The following is a 22,336-nucleotide window of genomic DNA, read 5'->3' on the forward strand; positions in this document are numbered from 1 at the left end:
GGGAAACACCAGGCACACTCATACGGGTCCAAATATCTGGAGGAGAGTGGGTGTAGTTCTGTTTGTATACTTTTTTGGATGGTGTAAGGGAAGGAGGGAGGGAGCAGAAAGAATGGTTGCAGCTTAGCCAGACGATCCTGGAAGAGGCTGTGTGCTCATGGAAAGGAAAACTGCTTTTTATTTATGTAGCATTAAATATAGGTTTCCCACTTACTGCTCTTACATGGGCTTTTGGTATCTGCAACGAGGGAGTTGAAGTTTTGCCTGAAATTGCCTGAACCTCATCAGTTCGTGCAGAATGTTACGATTCTCCTGCTCTTGGGATTAGGCTGTTAAATTTCAAATGGTTCCAGAGCCTCTGATGGCAACTTGGTTTCGAAGCAGCAGAGCTCACAGCTGGTCTTCATAACCTTGTGAAGAAGAGTGAATGTATCTGTGATTGTGCTGGTCCTGCAAATGCAGAACATAGAAGCTCAATAAATGGAGTCATCAGGAATTGAAATTAGTTGCTGGAAAGTGACATCTAAAATACTAAAAGGACTAGGAAGGCCAAGTACCTCCTCATTTCTTCATGCATCGGCCAGGGTGATGAAAGGAAGGAAGAGGTGCAGTCAGAAGGCTTTAAAGTTTCACAGTCTAGGGAGTTATTTATGATCTCCTAACTTTATGATCTACTGCTTAGGTAGATCCAGGAGCCGGAGGGCTGGCTAGATTCAAGAACAACACCTCTGATAAGAATTTAAGCCCTGTTCTTCTTTCTCTGGTGATAAAGGTCCTTACAGATATTTTCCTTTCAACCTTTGGAGATTGTTCCTGTTTCCCGGAACTCTTCTCCACCTGACAGTTGTCACACTACTGCTACATACCAGACTTCTTCCAGCATCTTTGCTGTGCGTGGTGCGTGCGGCACAGCTGACCAACGCGTTGGAGGCATCTTCCACTCTGTGGGTATTCCGGATTTTGCTAGTAAGACTAGTAATTTCCTTTTCTTTGTGCGTGTGAATTCCCTGCTAGTTCGTGCACATGGGAAACTGTGCTGTGAGAAGGGAAAGAAAGAGGGTAGTCATGCGGAGCAAAGCTTCGCCTCGTGGGGCCAACGTGCAGCAGGTTGGCAGTGGCTGGTGGTGGTTGGTGGAGCTGCCAGCTCAGGAAGCCGGGCAGTGGAGAACCAGATTTCCCCTTGCTTCCCCCTGCTGCAAATTTCCAGTTTTCCTTTGAGAAGGTCAAAGTGATAAAAAAAAAAAAAAAAAAAAGTGCAGCGTTACCCCGTTTTCTCCTGGCTTGTAAGTTTTCTTATCTCGTTGTTGGGGTGTGGGGGCGGAGGGGGATCAGAATCAAGTGATTGCTTGGCAGAGACAAAATGTAAACATCCTGTATTCGTATACTGCACGTGACCCTGGCACCGTTCTGATAGTTTTTCCAAATGTTTCAGGTAGATCAGCTCCAGTGTTTGCAGCGACTGCAGCGTCTCGTTCGATTGATGTATGGGCTCGCTTGAAACACACTTTCCCCCTTCAAATCAGGTGTATTACATCTACAGACTTTTCTGTTTAAAGGAAAGTGTTGGGTGGTACAGCAAAAGAGGTAGGGGGAAAAGGTCAGACATTAGGGTAGTCACCTCTTAAGATTTCTATTATAAAGAACACATTTTTAAGTGGTTTAGAATGTAGCCACTAAATAATGCTTTGGGCAAAAATGTGTTATACAAGGCTTTAAATAGAAACCACATTTTAAAGCAGGTTTTCCCCAGAAGAAAAATCAGTTGGACAATTTGAGAACATTGTAAACAGTTTGTTGTCATTAACACTAGGAAGAAAAATAAAGTGAAAAGGTTAAAACCTGTTTTTTGGGAAAGGTACGTGCAACATCTACTGGAGTAAGGCAGGTCTGTGTCCCTGAGAGGGATGAGGTTAAACCTTCAGGTGGTACTACAGGTTGCAGTCTCTGGACATCCTGCAAACGTTGCTTGTGTTTTCCACGAGGTTTTCTTCTTCCCCAGGGTATCTCCTCAGCCAGTTTTTCAAAACCTGGTGTGAAAGCTTTCCAGAGCGGGGCCCGCCTCCTCGCCTGTGTACACACACTGCTTGGCACCGTTCTCCTGATACCTGAGTGAGGCCTCTAGGCATTACCGCAACACGATTCTTAATAGTAATTATTGCTTTTTAAAACATTCAGTACATTCAGCTTGGAAGGAGGCTACCGTGTTCGTGCCCTTTGGATTCCCGTATCTCATCACTTCTCTGGGCCTGTGCAATCCCAGCTGCCTGGTGGCTCGTCTTGCTCAGACCATTTGTCTTACAAGCGATCCTCGGATAGGCAGGATTTTATTATCTACGATCGCTTGTGGGTTATGTTGTTTATTCTTTGTGGTCTTTTTCCTCCGTGTGTGTGCACAAGGGTGGTATTGCTGCTGCTAACAATGGGAGTAACTCAGTAGGAAAAAGGGCAGCTTTATCAAAGGTCCGTTTCAGCCATCTCATCTGACCAAAGATTTCAGTGCCGTGCTGTTCCAGCCAAAATGATTTGTCTTAGACCTGGTGGGGATGAGGGATTTGAATCAGTCAGTAGCATGCCAGGGTGTTTTTCTGGAAAATTGTTGCAATAAAAGACAACTGAGGATAAACAGAAATAACTAATAATGCCTAATGAGGTTTTTCCTGGCTTAGTTTTGGGTTTTATTTTTTCCTCACAATTACTTTTGTAGTAATCCCAGAAATGTTGGTTGGAAGGGACCTCTTAAGATCTAGTCCATCTCTTCTCCCTCCAGACCACTCCTTAAAAGTATGGGGTCGCAGGTAGGGCCAGACATGGAAAGCACCAACCGAAGGTGCCATGGTAGCTTTGGACTCCCTGCATGGACTGGGGACGTGGTTGTCTCCTTTCATAGTGCTCTGCCCAAAGCAGTCGCTCTTCTGCCAGTCCCAGTCTCCAGCTGGCTATTTATGGAGATGGTAATGGCTGGGTTGTTTGTGGTAGGGTGGGAGGAATGCTGTTGATAAAAAATACTGAGTATCTGTTAAATTCAGGGCTGGTTCATACCAACAATGTGGATCAAACACTGTGTTTTGCAAGGTAATCACAGGCAATTTTGTTCTTTTTTTTTTTTTTTTCCAGTTAGGTGCTCTGTAGACAAGGCGAGGGGGAGGAGGTTAGAGAAGTGTTAGTGGTTGGAAGAGAGCTGATTAACTTACTGTGGTTTATTGCTTAAGTAACACGCATTCATTTTTTTCTCCTGAAGAAGTAAAAAATGATCTTGACTCCATCCCAGTCAAATAACAAATTTCATAAAGCTTACAATAATTTGACTGTCACAGTAGTGTCATCCATACACTGGCACATACATTATGATTTACTGTTCTCTTTGTTCCTCTGTTTGCAATTGTAGGCATCCATAATTCATTAATTTCCCTTATAGGAGTGTTTGATGCGTGGAGTGGCCATTCCTCGTGCCCGGTCTGTGTCTCCCACCAGCTGGATTCAGCCAGAAGTAGAGAGAGTGAAAGGTGGAGGCTTTAAGTGGATTGTGCCTGAGAGGAGAAAGGATCAACATAGGAGCAGGCTTTCGAGGTCACTGGATTAATCATCTATCTTGGCAGAGAGGCAGTGTGCCTAATATTTGAAGAGGAAATATTTTAACATAGTAACATCGCTGTCTCTTAAGGAGCTAGGAGGAGAAATCTCAGAAAACTTGCAGTATCTCAGAGGAGGTTTGGGTGGGTTTAATTTGCAGTTATGCAGCAGAGTGACGTGCACACATACTGCTGCCTCTCTGCACAACTTATTATCCCACGTTATCCAAACTTTTGCCTCAAATGTTCTTGTTTCCTTTATAATAATTAGGAAAATGCTTTTCCGTTTATAATGGGAGCGCACAATAAAAGTTTATTTTTTTAAAGCAGCAAAAGGACTCCCTGTAAAGGCTGAGTTTCAGCAGTAGGGAGTTTTACCTAAACAGAATGAAATGTTTCAGGAAAACACAATAGTCTTCCTGTTGTACTTCAACAGATGTCTCAAGGCAAGTCAATTTATAAACCAACCAGTGTGAGATGGATAAGTAGATAAATAATTGTTGCATACAAAACAGCTTCTGTTTCTTTTCCCTGAAGGGTTTCAGGCCTCTTATATCAGCTTATGCTATATTTCAACATGGACAAAAATAAGTCTGTCTTCTCTTTGAAACCTTTTCAAACTAGCCATCTGCTTTGCCAGTCATATTCAGACCTATACCAATGTTTTTTCAGGGTAGGTAGAGCATGTGAGTTTTCTTTTTTTTTTTTTTTTTAACTCTTTCTGGTTCTGCTAGTTTATGTTCTCTTTTTTAAATATGTTTATCTCTAAGAATTGTATTAAAAATAAATTTCTGGCAAAACCCAGATGAAACCAAATCAAATGCCAGGTAAATTGTGGAGGGGACACAAGAGAAAATAATTTTTCAGTTATCTTTTATGGCTTCTCCCCCTTACAAAATGGACTTGACAATTGTAATTGTGAGAATAGAATGGCAAGAATCTGTATTCACTAAATATTGATGGAGAGACGTTTGAAACTCATGAAAAATAAATTAGAAAACACGTTGGCAGGTATTTTGGCTGGGTCGGTGGCCAGTGATAACTGGTGCAGCGTCAAAGAACAGGGTTCGTTTTGCTGCTAGGATGTTTATTGTAGGAGGGAAGATATTCTTTGCATTTATTCAGGGACAGCTGCTGACACTGATCTTGGGATAGAGACATCCAGGTCCTAACACTGTTGCCACAAAACATAGTTTTTTGGTATGTTAACTCTTGAAACATGAACCACTTAGTGTTTGCTGAAGAACAACAGCTAAGGATGTTTAGGACCGAGATGATGTTCCTCCTCTTTCCTCCTCTTCCATGGCTGCAGGTCAACATTCAATGGGAGAAATCTGCTCTGGGCTTCGAGGGTGTAGGAAACTTGAATCTTTCTGCCTGCTGCTGTCCTGCCATCTCCTCAAGTGACAGGGCAGGACCAGCATGGTGCAAGGAGATCCAGTTGCTGGGAGGATTTTATCCGGGGTTTCCAGCCACAGCAGGGGAACAGAAGGAGAAGGGAACCTTTCACCTTGCCCTGAGTTGAGCATTTAAGCACTGCCTATGCAGGTGGATGTTGAAGATTTCTTAAACACCATTTAAGAAATAAACACTTGCTATATCACGTAGCGAGATATACTCACTTTTGTAAGTAGTTCTAAATAAAGGCAGGAATCTGCCCGTGTCTAAAACTTGACTGCTTTCCCTAGTTTAAGTTTTAAGGCTTATGCTTGGTGTTTTACAAACCGAGGTTGTGTCTTGTTGAGTAATTAATGATAACTGAGAAAGGAACAAACAAAAAGCCACGACTGGTTTCAAGCAGCAGTAGTTGCAAAAACTTAGATCATCAGCTTATTTTTTAATGCCGGATTATTTTTAGAGAAATACCCATGATATTCAGCAGCCCAAAGGCATTTGGCATCTCATCTTGTTCCTCCTCTTGCACCTGAAGGTGGCATCTGGACATCCTGCTTAGCACAGCATGTCTCATATGCTATTTCTTTCTTGTGTCGTCATTGAAGAGTTTAGGGAGCTGGTGTGTGGATTTAAGTTGTAGGAAGTGCTGACATTCCCATGCAGCTGCTGTCATTGCAGAGCCCTGGTTGTATGCCAGCATTTTCACATGACAATTCTTCTCTGCCATCATACTCAAATATGAAGCTGATTGTCAGCTGGAGACTGTAGGCTGGAAAGTTGGAGGTCAAATCTCTGCTAAAATACAACAGATTTAGGCTGAAATAATGTGTTTTATTAAAGGAAATGCTGCCATATCCGGAAAGTGTATGTGTATTGCAATATTAAATTGGAAAATGTTTGTATGCCTTCTAGAGAGGGACAAAAAAAAAATGAAATGAGTAACTTGCTTCCAAAAACCAAGGAGATGTGCTGAGAGCCCTGTGACTTTCAGAGCTCGATGTCTTGGGGTTATAGTGATGCCTAGGGGCTCCACCTGAGATCAAGACACTGAGATAGGCGCTGCAGGTTTTGATTTCCAGTCAAATGCTTACAGCACAAAACCAACCTGCTTCTCGGCTCCCTTCTGAAGTCAGGGCAGTGGGGTAGGGGTTGGAGGAGCTGAGCTGTTTTGCCAGGCTGAATTAAAATGTCAGTCCTTTCGATATTGCTCATTATTTGGAAAAGAGGAAAAATAATAAATACAGCCTTTTGTTTGTTTGTTTTAAGGTTAGGAATTTCTCAGCTATATCCCGCCTAACCCTTTTGCTGGGGTTCAAGGAAAGGCTGAATGCTTTTCGATAGAAATAAGATAACGCTGCATCTGTACTCCTGGAAAGAGAGCGTTCCTATTTCCCATCTGTACGCTTCTATTACTTCCCTTGCACCATCTCTGGCACTCGTCCATCCCCTCTGCTGAGCCAGTTCAGGTTACTGAGAGGTTTCTGTTGACACCGCAGAGCACCCAGAGTCCTGCAGTCGGAGCAGGGGCGAGACCTGCGCCTGGGATGGACGTGGGAGCAGGACCACCACTGCTGGGCAGTACTGAGGTGCTGTGTGGCTGCGTTGCTCTGAGCTGTACCTCACGGCTCTTGCATTTTCAGCCTTCCCTTTTCATCCCCAGTAATTGATCTCTGCTTTGATTTCTTACTCTTTGTTTAATTCCTCTCAGCTGCTTTGTCCAGGCTCTTTGAGGTTTCTTACTTAGAACCCTCCTGCAAGTTAATTTCTGCCGTGTTACCTGCGGAGAGGAGAAAAGAATAAGGGATGTCAATCTTTACCAAACTGGGATGTGGGCTGTTCTCATGGGTAATGACACAGACTTCATGGATATTCCTTCTATTTCTCTTTATTGGTCTTGTAGTGCTGCAAAGTTACTCCTATATCTAAGGTTCATTTGGCCCTAGTCACTTGAGAAACCAGAAATAGAGAACTAAATAAAAGTTTTCCAGGCCCTGTGCTGATGTTTTCACTAGAACCCCTTTCTATTGAGAACCCCTTTCTCTTGCTGAGGGTTTGGCTTCTCACAATCCCTGTGCGATCGTTCTCTTGCAAGGGATTTATCAACGGCACTGCAAATTTCTCTGCTGCTCCTGTAACCTTACTGTAGGCACGTAACCAAAGCTCGTTGAGGTTTTGGGGGAGAATGCTGTATGTTCGTGGTCTGCAGTAGCTTTAGGGATGTGGGTGTGAGCCCGGCATCCTCTCTGGATGGCAAACACCAAGCGCCCTCGCAGTGATAATGGCTTTCAGTTGGAATTCACTTGACCCACAATTGAACCAGTGACCGGGAGGTGAAAGGCTCAGGCACTGTATCGAATTACGAGTCATCCAAACCTTCTACATCTTTCAAGCTGTTGGTTATAGAAACTGTTCAATTTCTTGAGGTATATGCCATGCCATATGTAGATAATTGGGAATGTTCTGCTAAACTATGGAGCCTGCTGGCTGACCCTGCTGGCTCGTAATCATGTGAGATACAGTCTGTCACTACCAAGAGGTATCAAAGGAATGCCATTTAACCTATTAATCTGGATGCATTTACAGATTCTTCATAATAAAGGTAATTGTACGTTGGTGCCTTTTAAGTCATCAAATTACAGGAATTTTTTGTATACCTGAAAATTCAGTCTCTGTGTTCTTTGTGCACTAGATAATCTTGTGAAGTAGAATGGCTTAATTTCTAACCTTGTTTTACAATGTATGTCTTTTAATCTAACTTCATTTTACAGGAATAACTGTGTTCTTAGGTCTCAAAAAGGTCAGAGTTTTACTGAGAATATCATGATCATTCATGTATATCCTTACCAGTTTCACAAAATAGGATGCAAAGCTTAAATTTTCATCTGCTAGAGGTGTATAAATCTAAGGGAATGTCACTGGCTTCTGTTGAAGTTTGCAGAGATTTAGCAGATTGTATCTTGCTTTACAAGGCACATTTAAGTAAATTCTATTATCGTGATGTTCATGTCTGTTTCTGAAAGTGATAGAGAACATGAGCTGTATTTCTTTGTTGTAGTAGTGCATGCCGACCTAATACTGTTGTTTTCTGTCTTTCTAATATTTATGCAGTATTTAACTTGACTAACAATGTGGATTTGGAGAACACCAAAAAGAAAATGGAGCTGTACCAAAAGGATAACAAAGAAGTCATTCAGAAAAACAAGATAAAACTGGTTAGTTTAACTTCTCTCCCTTACAATTTTTGTTCATTAGCTAAAGAATTAAAGGATGTTCAATGTGGAGCACTTCTGAAGTATCTTAAAAGCAAGTCAAAGCTGAAGGCACTATGCATGCTTCGCTTTGTATTCAAAAAATATATAATATACTAATATTCTGTGATACTGATACTTAGTGCTGCTTAAAGAGATGAAATTCATAGTTGAAATGCAATTATCCTTTGTTTTGGAAAGGGCTTAGACAGAGGGCCGGGCAGTAAAGCCTGCATCTAATACATCACTACTGCACGCGTGCTGGCAGTGTCGTTGGATAATATCCAGGAGAGACCAAGTTCATTCCTACACCAGGACAATCATTCCTTTCTCATCCAAAGGGAAAAGGGAATCCAGACGCAGACATTAGGAAGCTCCCAAGAGAGAGCTGTAAAACTGAAGGAAAGCACAGGTCTGGTTTATGCAAAATTTAAAATGAAAGATGTTGAAACAAACATTCAAATTTTTGTTCAAGAGCTGGTAACAATAACATCAGGAGTACTGTGTACATGATCTGTATGCAAAACACATGGTTCTTTGAAGATATATTCATTACAATATGGCTCAGTTATCATTTTGGTCTTTAAAAATAAACTTGCAAGCATTTCTTTCTGTAAGAAAAGTTTAATCTGTTAAGTATTTTTTCAGTATAAAAATACACATTGTTATCGGTTCTTGAAGGAAAATGTCTGCCCAGAGTGTGACATAACAAGGTTTTGTGTTTGTATTCCAGTTGCACTAAGGACTTGCTTTCAAATCAGTAGGGGTGAAGTCCTCACTCCCCTGAAGTCTGTGGCAAAACTCCCAGTGATTTCTTTAGCACTAGGATTTCACAGGAGGAGATCGGAATCTGAAAAATGTTTGTTTGAACCTCTTCCTTTTAAAGGCAAGGAAATTTCCCTAGGGGTCCATCTCTGATCTGTTATTCCGTGTCTGACACTGTGCAATGTCCTGCGCTTCAGAGCTTGAAGAGACCTTCCAAATCTTTGGTTTTGTCTTGTTTTATGATGTAGGCACAACCTCCAGGGTCACCGTAATAACAGGGTGCTTTGCCTGCAGCCCACCTTCCATTCATCTACCTGACTTGCAGGCAGCTGCACTCACAGCATGATCATACCAAGCAGCACAGCAGTACGCCGTGCCCACCCAAGGCCCCTGGGTCTTTGTTTTCTGTACTGTCTTGTTGTGCTAGAGGCTGACTTGTGGAAGCTGGGCAAGCCTGCATGTCTCCAGATCTCCAGTAAATCTGGATTAATTTCTTTTTGAACAATTGAAACATAATAATAGGCTTGCCACAGTGGATATTTCAAAAACTGCATGATCTTCCCCATAAATTTACCCCTGTCCCAAAAGCTGAAGCTCTTTTTGTCAGGTTCTGGACTGTCTTTACTCCTTGAATGGTAAAAGGTGTCCTAATTCCTAGCCTAAACTTCTTATGGTCAGTCATCATCCCTTCATTCTCGGACTGACAAGTAATTGTGTCCGCTGTAGTGGTTTGCTCCTGAGGGGAAACAGATATTCTCTGTTGCTCTTGGTGCTGTTATTATTTTTTAATAATTTGTCTGTTCCAGTTTGAATTTGGCAGGCAGAAGGGAGCAGAGTTGAAAGCAGCATTATAGCTGAGACCTTAACTGCCTCTTATGAAGTAAGATCATTTTCCCATCTCTGCTAGAAACACGTTGACACGTGTGATCCTACGGTGGTTGGTTTCTGACATGTAGCACTGCCATACAAGAGGTTCAGAATCAGTAGTGATCAAGAAGTGCATCACATCGTCTCCTCTTTTGTTTCTAACTAGTGAATTAATGTCACCAAACCCATTGCCTGTAAGTTATTTTCACCTCTGTTCTATCACTCCTGCTGTCATGAGTGTCGTTCGTTCTTACAAATCCAAATACAAAGCTATTGAACCAGCCACTTCAGGACTTGAACGACTGCTTGTTGCTCTTTCAATACAAGCCTTCGTGATCTTGCTACTTGTGTGCTAACCCATCTGTTAGATCTCTGGGTTTGGTGCCAGACCACGTGGAGAAAAAGTTTAAGTACACAGGTTAATGTAAAAAGCTGCAGAACTCTTGGAGAAAGGGTTCTTGTCATTCTTTTGTATTTATATATAAATAGAAAATGTTATTGTAACAAAATGATGACTAGGTATTGTGTATATTTTAAAAAAAGCCTTGCACACTGAGTTTGAAGCCCAGCTTGGCTACAGTTTTTCCAAACTTGTCTTTTCCCTTAAATGACTGCTGTTGTCCCCTCACAGCATAACTTCACTTTTGGCTTTTGCACTAGATCTTTAAATTCACCCGCTGCTTTGTTCAATCTTGAAATAGCTTTGTCCAGACACTGTGGTGCGAATGTGTATAAATTTTATTGATTTCACATTATTGAATGTGGCATTTTTTTCTATTTATTTTTTCTCATTTGCTATTTTGACTTTGTTCCATGCTTCACCAAGATTACCTTCACTTCTTTAGATCTTGAAACTGCCTAGGTTACCTTTAGGCTTGACGCAACCCTTGCTGCCTGTTGAGCTCGCTTGTTTTTCACTGGTTTATTTGGTCTTCTGTTCAGAAAGAATTTGATCTGACTTCTGATAATTCTTCTGTTATTGCTGTGGTCTGATCTGGCTTAGGTTTGTATATCCGTTTACTTATTCCTGACTACAGTTTTTCTGGACTCTTTTTTTCATGCTAGACATGTTAGCACTTTCCTACATGTTTCCTTTTGTTTTAGTGCAAAGTTCTTTTATACATAATCATGGAAGAGACTTGAATGTCTTATAAACTCTGAGCTCTTTGTTCTGATGACTGAACTAACTAGATCCCTTAATTCTTCGAAATAACCTCGGTTAACAGCTTGAAGATTTTTGTTTGTTTCCTTTGGTTAAATGCAAAGACAGTCCAGTTTCAGTTGCTCACTGGTTGGTGACCTGTTCACCAGTGTCACTGCTACTCACAGGGTACGGGCATCTTTGGTTGACTCAGGGGCAAGTGATGAGATCTGTCAGCTCCTGCATCCAGGAATAACTGGGCCTCCCTGGGACCCACCAGCTTGATCTGCCTGTTAAAGGGATGTTTCTCAGCATATTCTGGCTTATATCACATCACTGTGCTTTCTGACATAACTTGGGGTCTTCTATTAACGAGAGAAAGATTTTATTAAGCTCTTGGCTGCAATATTATTTTGCTTAAGCTATGTCTATAGATTAATCATCCATTTACATTTTGTGAAGTCTTAACACTCTGCTTTCTTATTTTGGATTTCCCTTTGTTTCAGTGTTTTTGGAAAGGATGATTTGGGAAAATGTTTTTGTATGTTATTGTCCTGTCCCATCTTACCTGCAAACTAGCATTCTTTTGGTTCTCTCTCCAGTACAAAGTTGTTCAGCTTTAATGCTTTTTTTTTTCCCCATCTGTGCTTCTGTGGTCTTTGAGCCCTCCTCTTTTTTATTCTACTCAGAGCTCCAAATACAGTTGACCTGATAGTTTACAGGTTAAAAAAGACTTCAGAAGTAAATCCTGAAACGAAACCTCAGTCGCCTTGTCCTAGTAAATTGTTTCTTTTCTACTTCTGTTAGCACACAAGTATTATCCAAGTCGTAGGAAAAATACCTGATTTTTGGGGAATGTGACACATTCACAGTTCATGCTTAAACATGTTGTAGTTCATAAGCTTCTCAATATTGAAAGATATTTTCTTCTACACCAGTGATAACCACGCTGTGTGTTTTGCATACAAGATGCAACTGATCTGGGAGGGCTGATCAGGGACTGTAGCAGAATTATATTTTCTGTCACTTACTCGCAGCTCTTGGGAAGTAGGATATGTGGGAGCAGTGAGCTGAGATAAGGAAAATCCATTGTCATTCTCTAATGTTTAAAGAAATCAAGATCTAGATGGATGCTTTTTCTATTGCAGCAAGGAAAAAAACCAACTTTCTAACTCCTTTTATTGTCCAGTGTAATCATCATCCATAATGACCTTTAAAAGGTAGAATTTGGCTGCTTTCCCATCACTTGGGCTGCCCTAGGTCCTTTGATGGGCAGTAGAGCTGTGGATAAGTAGAGCTCTGTCTGCCCAAGGAGGAAGGCTGCTGTGAGTGAATTTCTAATGTTTCCGTTTCAGACGCGGGAGCAGGAAGAGCTGGAGGAAGCTTTAGAGGTAGAACGACAAGAAAATGAACAAAGGCGACTGCTTGTACAAAAAGAAGAACAACTACAACAGATGATAAAAAGGAAGAATAAACAGGCACTCTTGGATGAACTGGTGAGTAACAAAACTGGAGGCTTTGAATGCTCTGTAGCAGAGCAAATAGCAGGTGTATTTATATTCATTTCTTCCAGTTAACTGTGTAGTTAACACATCTGCCCCTTTCTGTTTCCCTGTCTTGCCCATTTTGTGCTACTATTTGTCACCTATCACTTATTTCAGTGCTACAAAGAACCCTGAATGATTTTGGTAAGCCAAGAACTGGTGTGAGACTGCTTCTGGGATACCACAACTAGTTCTTTGGCTGAATGGAATCATTGTCCGGAATGTCCAATGGTGGTTGGAAATTATAGGGAAAAAACATTCTTGGCTGTTTCAATACAAAATTAATCCAGGGTAAGGTGCCGAAAGGCTTGTTTGGATATTTAGAAGGTTTATTTCATGGTTCTACCAGTTTTATTTATTTTTTTGTTTCTTTCTTTTCTTCAGCTTCCACTGAAGGCTCTTTACTTGTTGCTGTTTTACACGCAGAGGTGTATTTCTGATGTGTCTTTAGTGAGTGTAACCACCTTACAGTTTACTTAAGAGTTGATATTTCACTGAATATCTGAAGAAGAGCTAGTATAACAGTCTAGATTTCTACCGAGTTTGCCAATATGAAAACCCCAGGCTTTGACTGTGATCCAGGATGGCTTTGCCCTAGCATAGCTGATACTTTTACTACTCTACCTCCAGCCTGATGTATAATGAATGAGTTCTGCCATGTGTTAGCCCTTGCAACTGCCTACTTCTGTTGCCTTCAGCTGATGACAGTTGCATCTGCTGTGGTGAATGTCTGATCATGGAGTTTGAGGGGGTAGAGAGGAGCTCCGAAGTCGCTTCAGGCATAATGTGAAGTTCGAGCACTGTTTGCTTGTTAAGCAGCCCTGAATTGCTGTGGCCGACAGTCTGGTGTGTTGAAGCAAAGCAGTAATCAGGAGCTCAATAAAAAAAAAAGGGACAGGATTCTCAGTTAATTGGACATTAATCAACTCTTTCAGTCAGAGGACCTAAATAATAGGTTGGGTATGGAACTTAGCTACTTCTGGAAGTGGTCTTAATCTTGTTTTTGGCTTAATTTGCTACTGATTCTGCATTTGAAGTGCAATGATGTGTGGCTATAGAGAAGCCCAGTGAAGACTTGTTCTTTAAACAAGACTCACATCTCAGGGTTTTTTTTTGTGTGCATCGACATACACATGCACACATGTTCTAACACCCACGATAGCAGTTGGTGTATAACACTGAGGCAAATCAGAACAAATTATGTGTGCATGTAGTTACACAGTGTGCAGTTTTGTCAGTATGTGGTTTAAAGCTGCATGGCAGATGTTAATTCAGAATTTCTCCTATTGCAGTTTACCTCATAACATTAATTCCTACTTTGTATTCTCAGTTCTCATTCAGTTTGTAGATGCTCTCTTACTTTCCCAGAAAAAGCAGAGTTCCTCTTTGAACCACAGCAGAAGGCACTGACTTGAAGAGAGAGCATTGATGTGCAGTTCAGGAGTTTCTGGAGCTCTCCTGAAGAGCTGTCACTTTCAAAGCCAGGAGACTTGGCAACATTTCATTGGTTTTGTTGAAAGGAGCTGGTGTTACATACTTTGCAGACAGAAGCAGAGATAAGTAGAAGGGTTCCTTGAGAATCTTTCAAGTCTGTAACTTTTTATCCAGCAGTCTCTTTTCACTTTCAAGGTGCTTACAACCCACATAATTAGGAATAGTTTAAGTAATGGATCAATTCATAAAAGCTGCCCTATGAACGCGTATTTAATGTCTCAGAAAAGGGATTTTGAACTGGTTTCTGACTAACTTCAATCCTGCTCTAAAACACACTCTTAATTTACTAGACATCAGTGTTGTTCTTTGACACAGCAGTTGGTGTTACTGGAAACCTGCTTCACCAGATGGCTTGGGGAAAGAATGGTTATAAATAATCCTTAAAACATGACCAAAATAGGTAGTTTTAACTGTGATTGCATATGTATTGCTATTAAAACATGTCTTAATATTCTAAAAATCTACAGAAAGGTGATTTTAAAGGCTGAGGAAGGAAACTGGGTAATTTTAAGTTATGTTTCTGTTTATGAAGGAGCACTGTCACCTTAGATTTGGGCCTAAACTTGTTTTGTAATACTAAAGGTTTATAAAACCAGCACTGAAGTGTTTGTACAATGACTTACAAAGTCTCTGGAAAACCAGCAGTTGTTAAACAAATAAACATTTCCTATGGTCTCTTAAATCCCTCTAATGCTGTGCTACAAATCTGAAAATGAAGCTGATTGTAAGTAAAGCTGAAATGTGTGCTCTCTTTGAGAAACGCAGCAAAAGCAAGTGCGAGAGGGAGCAATGGAAGGAATTACAGTTTAAAAATCTCCCATCTCTGCCTGCTGGTACTGTACCAAAACCACAAGGACTAAGTTCTGGCTGCAGTGGTACCATGATACCAGGGGCAAAAGCAGTGGCTTGGCAGGGTTATGGGTACAGAAGAAGGTGGGAAAGCCAACGTTTCACCTTTAGATTTGAAATCATCTCTTTTGCATGCATCACCTGGTGTTTGGAACCTGCAGCCATTGTGACCAGCTCTTTGATGATTTTTTTCAATGTTTTTTTCCCCCCATATTGGGCATTAAGAGAAAAGAGAGGGGAAAAGGTGCAGAAATGTTTGGTGTTTAGGATGTCATGCAGCAGGCTGTGGATGGATAATGGTCAGCCTAGAGAAGGAGCTCAGTAGGACTTGCAGAAAGGCTTGGCCTCGAGGCCCAGGCTCCAAGAGCTTGGCTGGGAAGGAAGGGGAAGGCCAGTGGGACGTGCTGGAAAGGTGAGCAAGGCTTTCAGGCTACTGGAAGAGCGATCAGGTGCTTTGGCTCCCAGTCCTACCCTGTTACCTCTTGTCCGTTTTGCCTCCTGCTGCTCAGTTAAGCAGATTTTATGTTGCCTTCATTACAAGTGACCCCTTTTACAATATAACCTCCCACTTGAAAAGCCCGGCACCTTGTTGTAATTTAGACTCGCAGTCTCAAATGTATTTTACATTTTATTGCAAGGGATGTGTGGTTTATTTTATTTTGTAACTTTCTAAAGGTGGGCAATAAGGGCTTAGAAAAACATTAAAGCACTTCCTTTATTTACTGTATAAACTCATCTGTATACAAAGGGTTACAGAACTGCTCTTAGATGTCTTCTGTGTTGTGGGACTAACCTCTGTGAGAGCCTCTGCTTCCCAGGTAGGAGCGAAATGGCACTGCAGCACTTGACAGAGAAGCAGCTTTTCCCTGGGCCGTGGCTGAGCTTGGGAACAAACAAAGGGCAGGGTGCCTTAAAGATGTCAAGTGTCCCCATTTTTGCCAGAACCTCAGGGTTCTTGAGAGAAATCTTTCAGAAATGTTTGTGTGTAAGTGGCTTTGTTCGTGCCGTTACACGGTTTGTTTTCCCATACCGAAAACTGCTGGTATGGATAAATGCTTACAGGATTGGATCTTTGATTTCTGTTTCTGTGTTAATAGTTAACAGAAGGACTATGTGCATATTAGAAAGGACAAACAATCGTGAATGTGGTGGCTTGCTGGCACGGTGTTGATTTCCCACAGTTGTGTAATCTGGTTGCCGACCATTGTGTTAATGCAAAACTGTTGAGAAGTTCGTACAAAAACCGGCTTCCTTTAGTTATTGTGCTGGAAATGCAGTGAATGTTTAAGGGATATGAGAGGGTCAAATAAACCAGAGAATAATTCCCACTCTTCAGAGTATTAAATCTGAAATTTCAAAGAAACCAGCATCCTTAAACTGTGCTGCTGGCAGGCAGCACATAGGGTCTGCCTGGTGCTTATGGACATGTACAGTGTTGTGAAGACACAGACTGTCAACTAATGTGTTTGTGGTCCAAACTTTCTCTCTGTTGTGCAGTAATCAGATCAGTAATTCTAGGTTTTTAAACACCCTCCACGTGAGTACTGCAGAAATTTCAGTAAGATCCCAAGTCTTACACTATTGGTCATTCTGGAGCAGATCCCATGAGATTTTCTTGCTTTTTAGTGCTTGCAATCTAGTCATGAGACAAAATGAGTGAAAAAAAAAAAAACAAACAATAACATGGAAAGAGGAGTGAGAGTGTTGGGCAAAGTAGGTGTAAAGCATAACCAAGCTTTGTGATGACTCTGGGAGATTTTTCCAGGATACTATGAGAACAGCAAGGCATCTCATGGCATTAAAACTCCTAACTCCTTCCTCCAAACTGTTTTAAGTTAATAAATAAATCCCAGTGCAGTATATTACAGTGTGGTTGGTTTTGGTGAGTAGCAAATATGATTCATAGTTCAGTATTTGCTTGGTTTGAGTGCCTTATGACAAACTCTGCGCTACAGATCTCCGGGCATAACCATGCTGAACTTCTTTGCTCTCAACTTTACTTTTGTTCTAGCTAGGAAATCTAGAGGAATTCAGCATGCATGTGGACAGTCACATTAGTTTATTAGCAAACTACCTGGCCAATAATTTTCTGACTCTCTCAAGAATGTAGGACGTAGATGTATGTTAATAATCATTCTGTTGTAGCCTAAACACGGGAGTTTTAGCAGTTAATTTGCTTAACTATTCATTTTATTACTTTTATATATTTTTAAAAAATTGGCTGGCTTCCCTAAAAATAAGTTGGTGAAGGAGAAAATAAATATGCTGTTGGTTGCACTTACAATAGTGCCATTGTGCAAAGCAGAGCAAGGATCATTTCCAAACGGCCTCAGGTGAAATCTAATGGGAAACAATTTCAAACTGGTCTGAGTTCATTGGTAGAAAGAATGTGTCTTAGATAAACATCTGATCCAAGTTATACTACTTTGTATTATTCCTTCTCTGATTAACTTTTAATTTCTTTTTATAATTTTAATAAATATAGTTGCGTTGGCTAGTTGGAATAAGGAGCCTGTTATATCGTCTTTAATGTGGATTCTATAAAAATGGTTGTTTGCAGGTTACTCTGATTTATGGGGTTACTGCAGCTTTTTCTTATTACTGAAAATGATTGCTTTCTGTAAACTGTTTTTCATACAGAGGATACTCAGTATTACACTTCGCTGCTAGTGATGGCCTTTCAGACACAACTTACGGTTTTCAAGTAGATGCAGCATTAATTTGTGTTTAGTTTGTTTTAGCATTCAGGTTTGTTATTCGTGTGCTTACAGGAGAGCTCCAGCCTTCCTGCTTCGCTGCTTTTAGCTCAGCATAAGGACAGATCTACTCAGCTAGAAATGCAACTGGAAAAACCCAAACCTGTCAAACCAGTCACGTTTTCCACTGGCATCAAAATGGTAAGACCTGCTTCTTTCTTTTTTTTTTTTTTTTTTTTTTTGAACGCCTTTCAAAAGAGCCAGGATTTCCTAACACGAAACTTAGAGGTTATTTAAACCTGAGTTGCATATTATGTGAAACAGATGAATTTCTAATTATATAATTGAAAGAGAACAGTCAAAATATTTCATCATTCTGCTACTTAGAATGTATGAAACCTTTTTTTTGCCCCAAAACAAGCTATACCTCTTTCCCAGCAAAGTGGTGCTGTACTTTGAATGCTTTTGTCTATCATTTGTGTTACATCTTTGGAAGCTGAAATTTTGGTAGCTCAGGACAAGAATGCACTCTTTTTACGTTTACTTTGAGCACTGAAATAGTCCGAGTGTGAGGCAAACAATGTGGAAATGGTTAAGGATGCTGTTTTCATTGCCATTGGAATCTAGGAAGCTACAAGTATTTTTTTCAAATGTGTTACTTCTGTAGCGACAGCTAAAGATCTGTCAGCTTTCCTGTTTTTTTATTGTGACATGGTACAAGTACACATCAGCTGGTGTGTGGAAATGTTTAAAAATAAAAATAATAATAAAATTAAAGTTCTGTGTGGGAAGCTGGGGCTGGGAGTGGGAATTACTAATCTTTTTTTGCACCTTACTTGTCCCCTGCTTTTTTAAAAATCCCTGTACTTTTCGTAGACTTTATATGTTAGACTTGATAATGCTAAATGGTGTCTTGAAAACGACCAACATTCCCTACCTCCCCTAACAAACCAGAAAGTAAACGAAGCAAAAACCTCTGTATCAAACCAGTCTCCCATCAATTAATCAATTTGATTTGTCAGGAATATCTGTGCTGTGTTCATTGTGTCTGTTTCCTCCAAAGAGTTTACAATATAATAGCATTTGCAGCTTGCTTTTCCAAAAGTAGTGTCAGCTCTTGCAAACTTGTGCAGATTTTTCTCTTACGATTCTGTATTACAAATCATATCTTCTTACTTTTTCTTTCTTTTTTTTTTTTTTTTCTGTGACATTTACTAGACAGAAAGTGTTAGGTGTTCAGCTTAAAAAGTATTCTAACTGAATGCCTCCAATTTATCTAGCTGTTAGAATATATTCTTAGATTTTTTTTTAAAGCTTTTGGTCTTTCTAGCTTAGTTTGGAGGGCTAAGTTAAGCTTCCATGTAGCTTATGCTGCACAATGAGGACAGTGGAAATACTTTCCATTGCATTTGTAAATGGATTTTCAATAGCATTGTGTAGTAGCAAATATTTTAAATCTGCAGACTGGAATAAACTTCATTCAAAAAAACATGAAAGACTTGGACGAGGAGATCTCTAGCATCATGACATTTAAATCTTAGTATTTGGAATAAGTGGAGGTACTCCAGGTAACTGATCATTGCTTTATTGGTGTTCAGAAGGTGTGAGTAGAAGACCAAGTTTATTTATTCTGTCCCAGATGAACAAACAACCCTCTTCTACTGACCACTGTCTTGGATTAAAATGACAAAAAAAAAGAAAGCTTGAACATTTAAGGTTAGGACTATTTGAAGATTGTGACAAGTGTCTTAAGGAAGATGGATTAGCAAAATTGATTTTGCAGAGATAAACTTACAGGTTTGGTTGAGAATGATGACTCTCTCCATATTTTCTTTATAGGGTGCTTGATTTAATTATCACCTGACATTGTTTTTTAGAATTTTATAGAAATGACATTATATATTAATTACCTGGCTACATTGTAATTCCTAAAGTAGTGACTGGTTACCACGGCATGGGAATACTTCTGTGGGTAAGTACAGAAGGGACACGGAAGGACACGGTTCAGTGTTTGGAAGCAGATGCTGAATTTTTGTGGATGACATGGAAGCTGGCGCTTTACAGGCCGTTTCTGAAAGGCTGGCCTCCTTTGAATGAAATGTTTTAATATGGCTAAATGCAAAATTATAAATAGAATAATAAATAATGGGCTCCGTGAGAAGGATTTGGAATTTTAGCTAAGCACGTAAATGAATTTGACCCTCAACCACAGCATGTGTGTAAGTCTTGGATATATAAATAGCAGTGCAGCAAATAGGAAGGGACTGCTGAAGGCAGCGTTGGAGAGACTTGTGCACTGAAGCGCTCTGCTGACTGCATTTCGAAAGGGAAAAACGTAAAGACAACTAAAAGCAATGAAGGTTCATCCAAAGGTGGTAGGATAGGCTTTGTACTGCGTTCTGCCTCTGGTTCATGAGAAGGTTAAGATATGACTCAATGTACATTAAGTACCTCCTCAATGCAGAAAATGCCAGGTCTGAGCAGCACAACAGCAAATGGAGCAAGAACCAGCAACCTTAGCTAAACAAATAGGAACTGAGGGAACAAACGAGACCTTAAAGTTCACAATGTTCCAGTGGTTAGCTGGCCCCACTGTTAGAATTGACAGTGGAATGTGATGAAATCTCTAATTCTTGATGGTTTCAGATCAGGACTGGGATGCCTTTTGGAAAGTTACTGTAGTTGAATGCAAGTTGTTCAGCTCAGAACGGGGTTTTGTGAAAAGCACCAGTGCTCATCATGTAAGATTTAGTGTGGTTCCTGACCTAGTGACAGTGTTGGATGAATTCCTACCTTGAGGCTCACCTTATGAAATACTTAATATGTTCCAATTGATTTTTTTTTCTAAAATGCTGAGATGCACGGTCCCTCTGCGTTGTTTAATTGTACACATGAAATAGGTGGAGCTGGTAGAGCTTTTATTGTGCTGCTCGTCATGGGCAGCACCTCGTGGTGCTCTAGCTTTGTTCCTCTAAGCCATGGGGTTTGCACTGCTTATTGGTGGGGCAGCTTTAGGGTAGTATTGTGATATATGTATATATATAAAGTTCTAATTAATGCTCTGTTTGGCTCTACAGTTGTGCAAACAAAGTATTGTTTCTGTGCGAATTCCCTTCTGGGCTCACCAGTAAAGAGTTTTGGCATCATGCAGATGGTACACAACCACGTACATTCTTCTCCAGTGTGTTTATTTTTTCCTAGTAGTTTGGCTGCTGACCTTTTCTGGTGGATGTTGTCCTTAATTGTGTTCAGAAGAAGGGAATCCAGATAAAGTTAGCCGAGATGCTGGCAGATCCGGAGCTCGTGTTTACACAAAGGCTTTACATGCCAGTTGTGGCAGTCCTTGTTTTTTTTCAGCTTGAACACGAGTGGTTTTCCTGGGATGGTCTTGGTCAGAGGTGCTCTTCTGCCTGACTGATAATTGGACAAGTTTCTCCGTTACTGGATTAAGAGGCATGCCCATTCTAGTCTCCCCGGCAAAGCTCAAGGAAGTTGGCTCATCTGAGGTGCCGTGTGAGTGCTGTGGAGTTCCTGTGCTTACAGGGGGAGGAGGGAACGTCTGCAACTGGTAAGCTAAGCAAGAGCATCCCCTATAGCACGAGAGAGACAATTAGATCAGGGAGGTAGGGTTTCCATCTTCGCTTTTCCTTTTGTTAAACTGTTGTTTTGCTCCCTTCCAACAGGAGCTGCTTTGTCTTTGCGTTCTACTGGATCTCATTAACTTCTGAAATTTATTTCAATAAATTATGTCTTCCATGCATGAAGCGTACCCACCTAATCAGTCAGTTTGATTTAGCCTCTCTAAGTGGGGGAGAAAGCACTTCAGAGTTTTCCGCTCATCATATTAAGGAACAGGCTTTCAGCATATTTGAATATTTAAAATATTAGTCTTATTATATCTAATCTGAGATCAGGGTAAAGCTACAAAAGAAATTATAATAACCTTAATTATACTTATTGCAATGGTGCTGAAAATGCTTCCTGTCAATGCACCTACTTTACATTTTAGTACTAGTCAAAAAGAGCAGGGGTTATAGGAAATGAATGCCATTTTTAGTGTTTCTATGGCTTATTGGGGTGGGTAAAACAAATGTAATGTCTGGGAATAGAACCATTCCTCCGTTTCTGGTGAGCATTGTGGCCAGTTCTGGTTGGGAGATGGCTTTAACTGGAAGTGAATTTTGAAGCTAAGAGGTGCTCTTATGCATTGCACGCTAATGGCAGCTTGCAAATGCAAGCAAGAATCCATTACGTTACAGTAAGTCTGGTTTTCTTTTTGTGCCCCTGGTGTTCGCAGGACTATCGGAGCCTTTTGGTGCTTGTAGTTCAGTGCTTTACATTACCCTTGTAGTTAAAAATTAGTGGAAGTGTGAAGTATTCAGCTCCTCTTTAATTCATTGGAAATGGGGAATGTGCACACTTTTGACTCAGTTATTTACACATTTGTGAAAATCTGAATCCCTGAGACTGGCTCGATTGCATGCTATCTTCAGTCTCTTTCAGGCTGGATACCCTGTTGCTTCCAGTTTTATTTTGCACTTTTGCTCCCTTCCTCCTCTTGTCTCCCAGGGGGCTTAGCCTCTAGTGATGGTATTCTTGAAGTAATTTCATGCAGTTCAAAACTCAATTAGCTCTAATTGGATTGCCCAAATGTGCAGGAAAAGATCATAGGTGTCCTCTGGTCTGCTACCACTTGGGAGAGTTTTCCTTTGGCATTTTGTATCCAAATACCTCAAAATTAATCTAATGCATCATTGGCTGTTCAGTC

The 22,336-nt window shown here is 40.6% G+C and overlaps 1 protein-coding gene across 1 annotated transcript in view; it reads left to right on the plus strand.

Annotated features, from left to right (window-relative positions):
- The window catches only part of MNAT1 (MNAT1 component of CDK activating kinase), a 119,186-nt gene that overhangs the window by 36,895 nt on the left and 59,955 nt on the right, over positions 1 to 22,336 (plus strand). The window contains exons 4-6 of the mRNA XM_032188535.1: positions 8,073 to 8,176; positions 12,341 to 12,481; positions 17,644 to 17,769. Coding sequence (XP_032044426.1) covers positions 8,073 to 8,176; positions 12,341 to 12,481; positions 17,644 to 17,769 — 371 coding nt within the window. The remainder of the gene's footprint in view (positions 1 to 8,072; positions 8,177 to 12,340; positions 12,482 to 17,643; positions 17,770 to 22,336) is intronic.

This window comes from Aythya fuligula, chromosome 5 (assembly GCF_009819795.1).
Source record: "Aythya fuligula isolate bAytFul2 chromosome 5, bAytFul2.pri, whole genome shotgun sequence".
NCBI lineage: Eukaryota > Metazoa > Chordata > Aves > Anseriformes > Anatidae > Aythya > Aythya fuligula.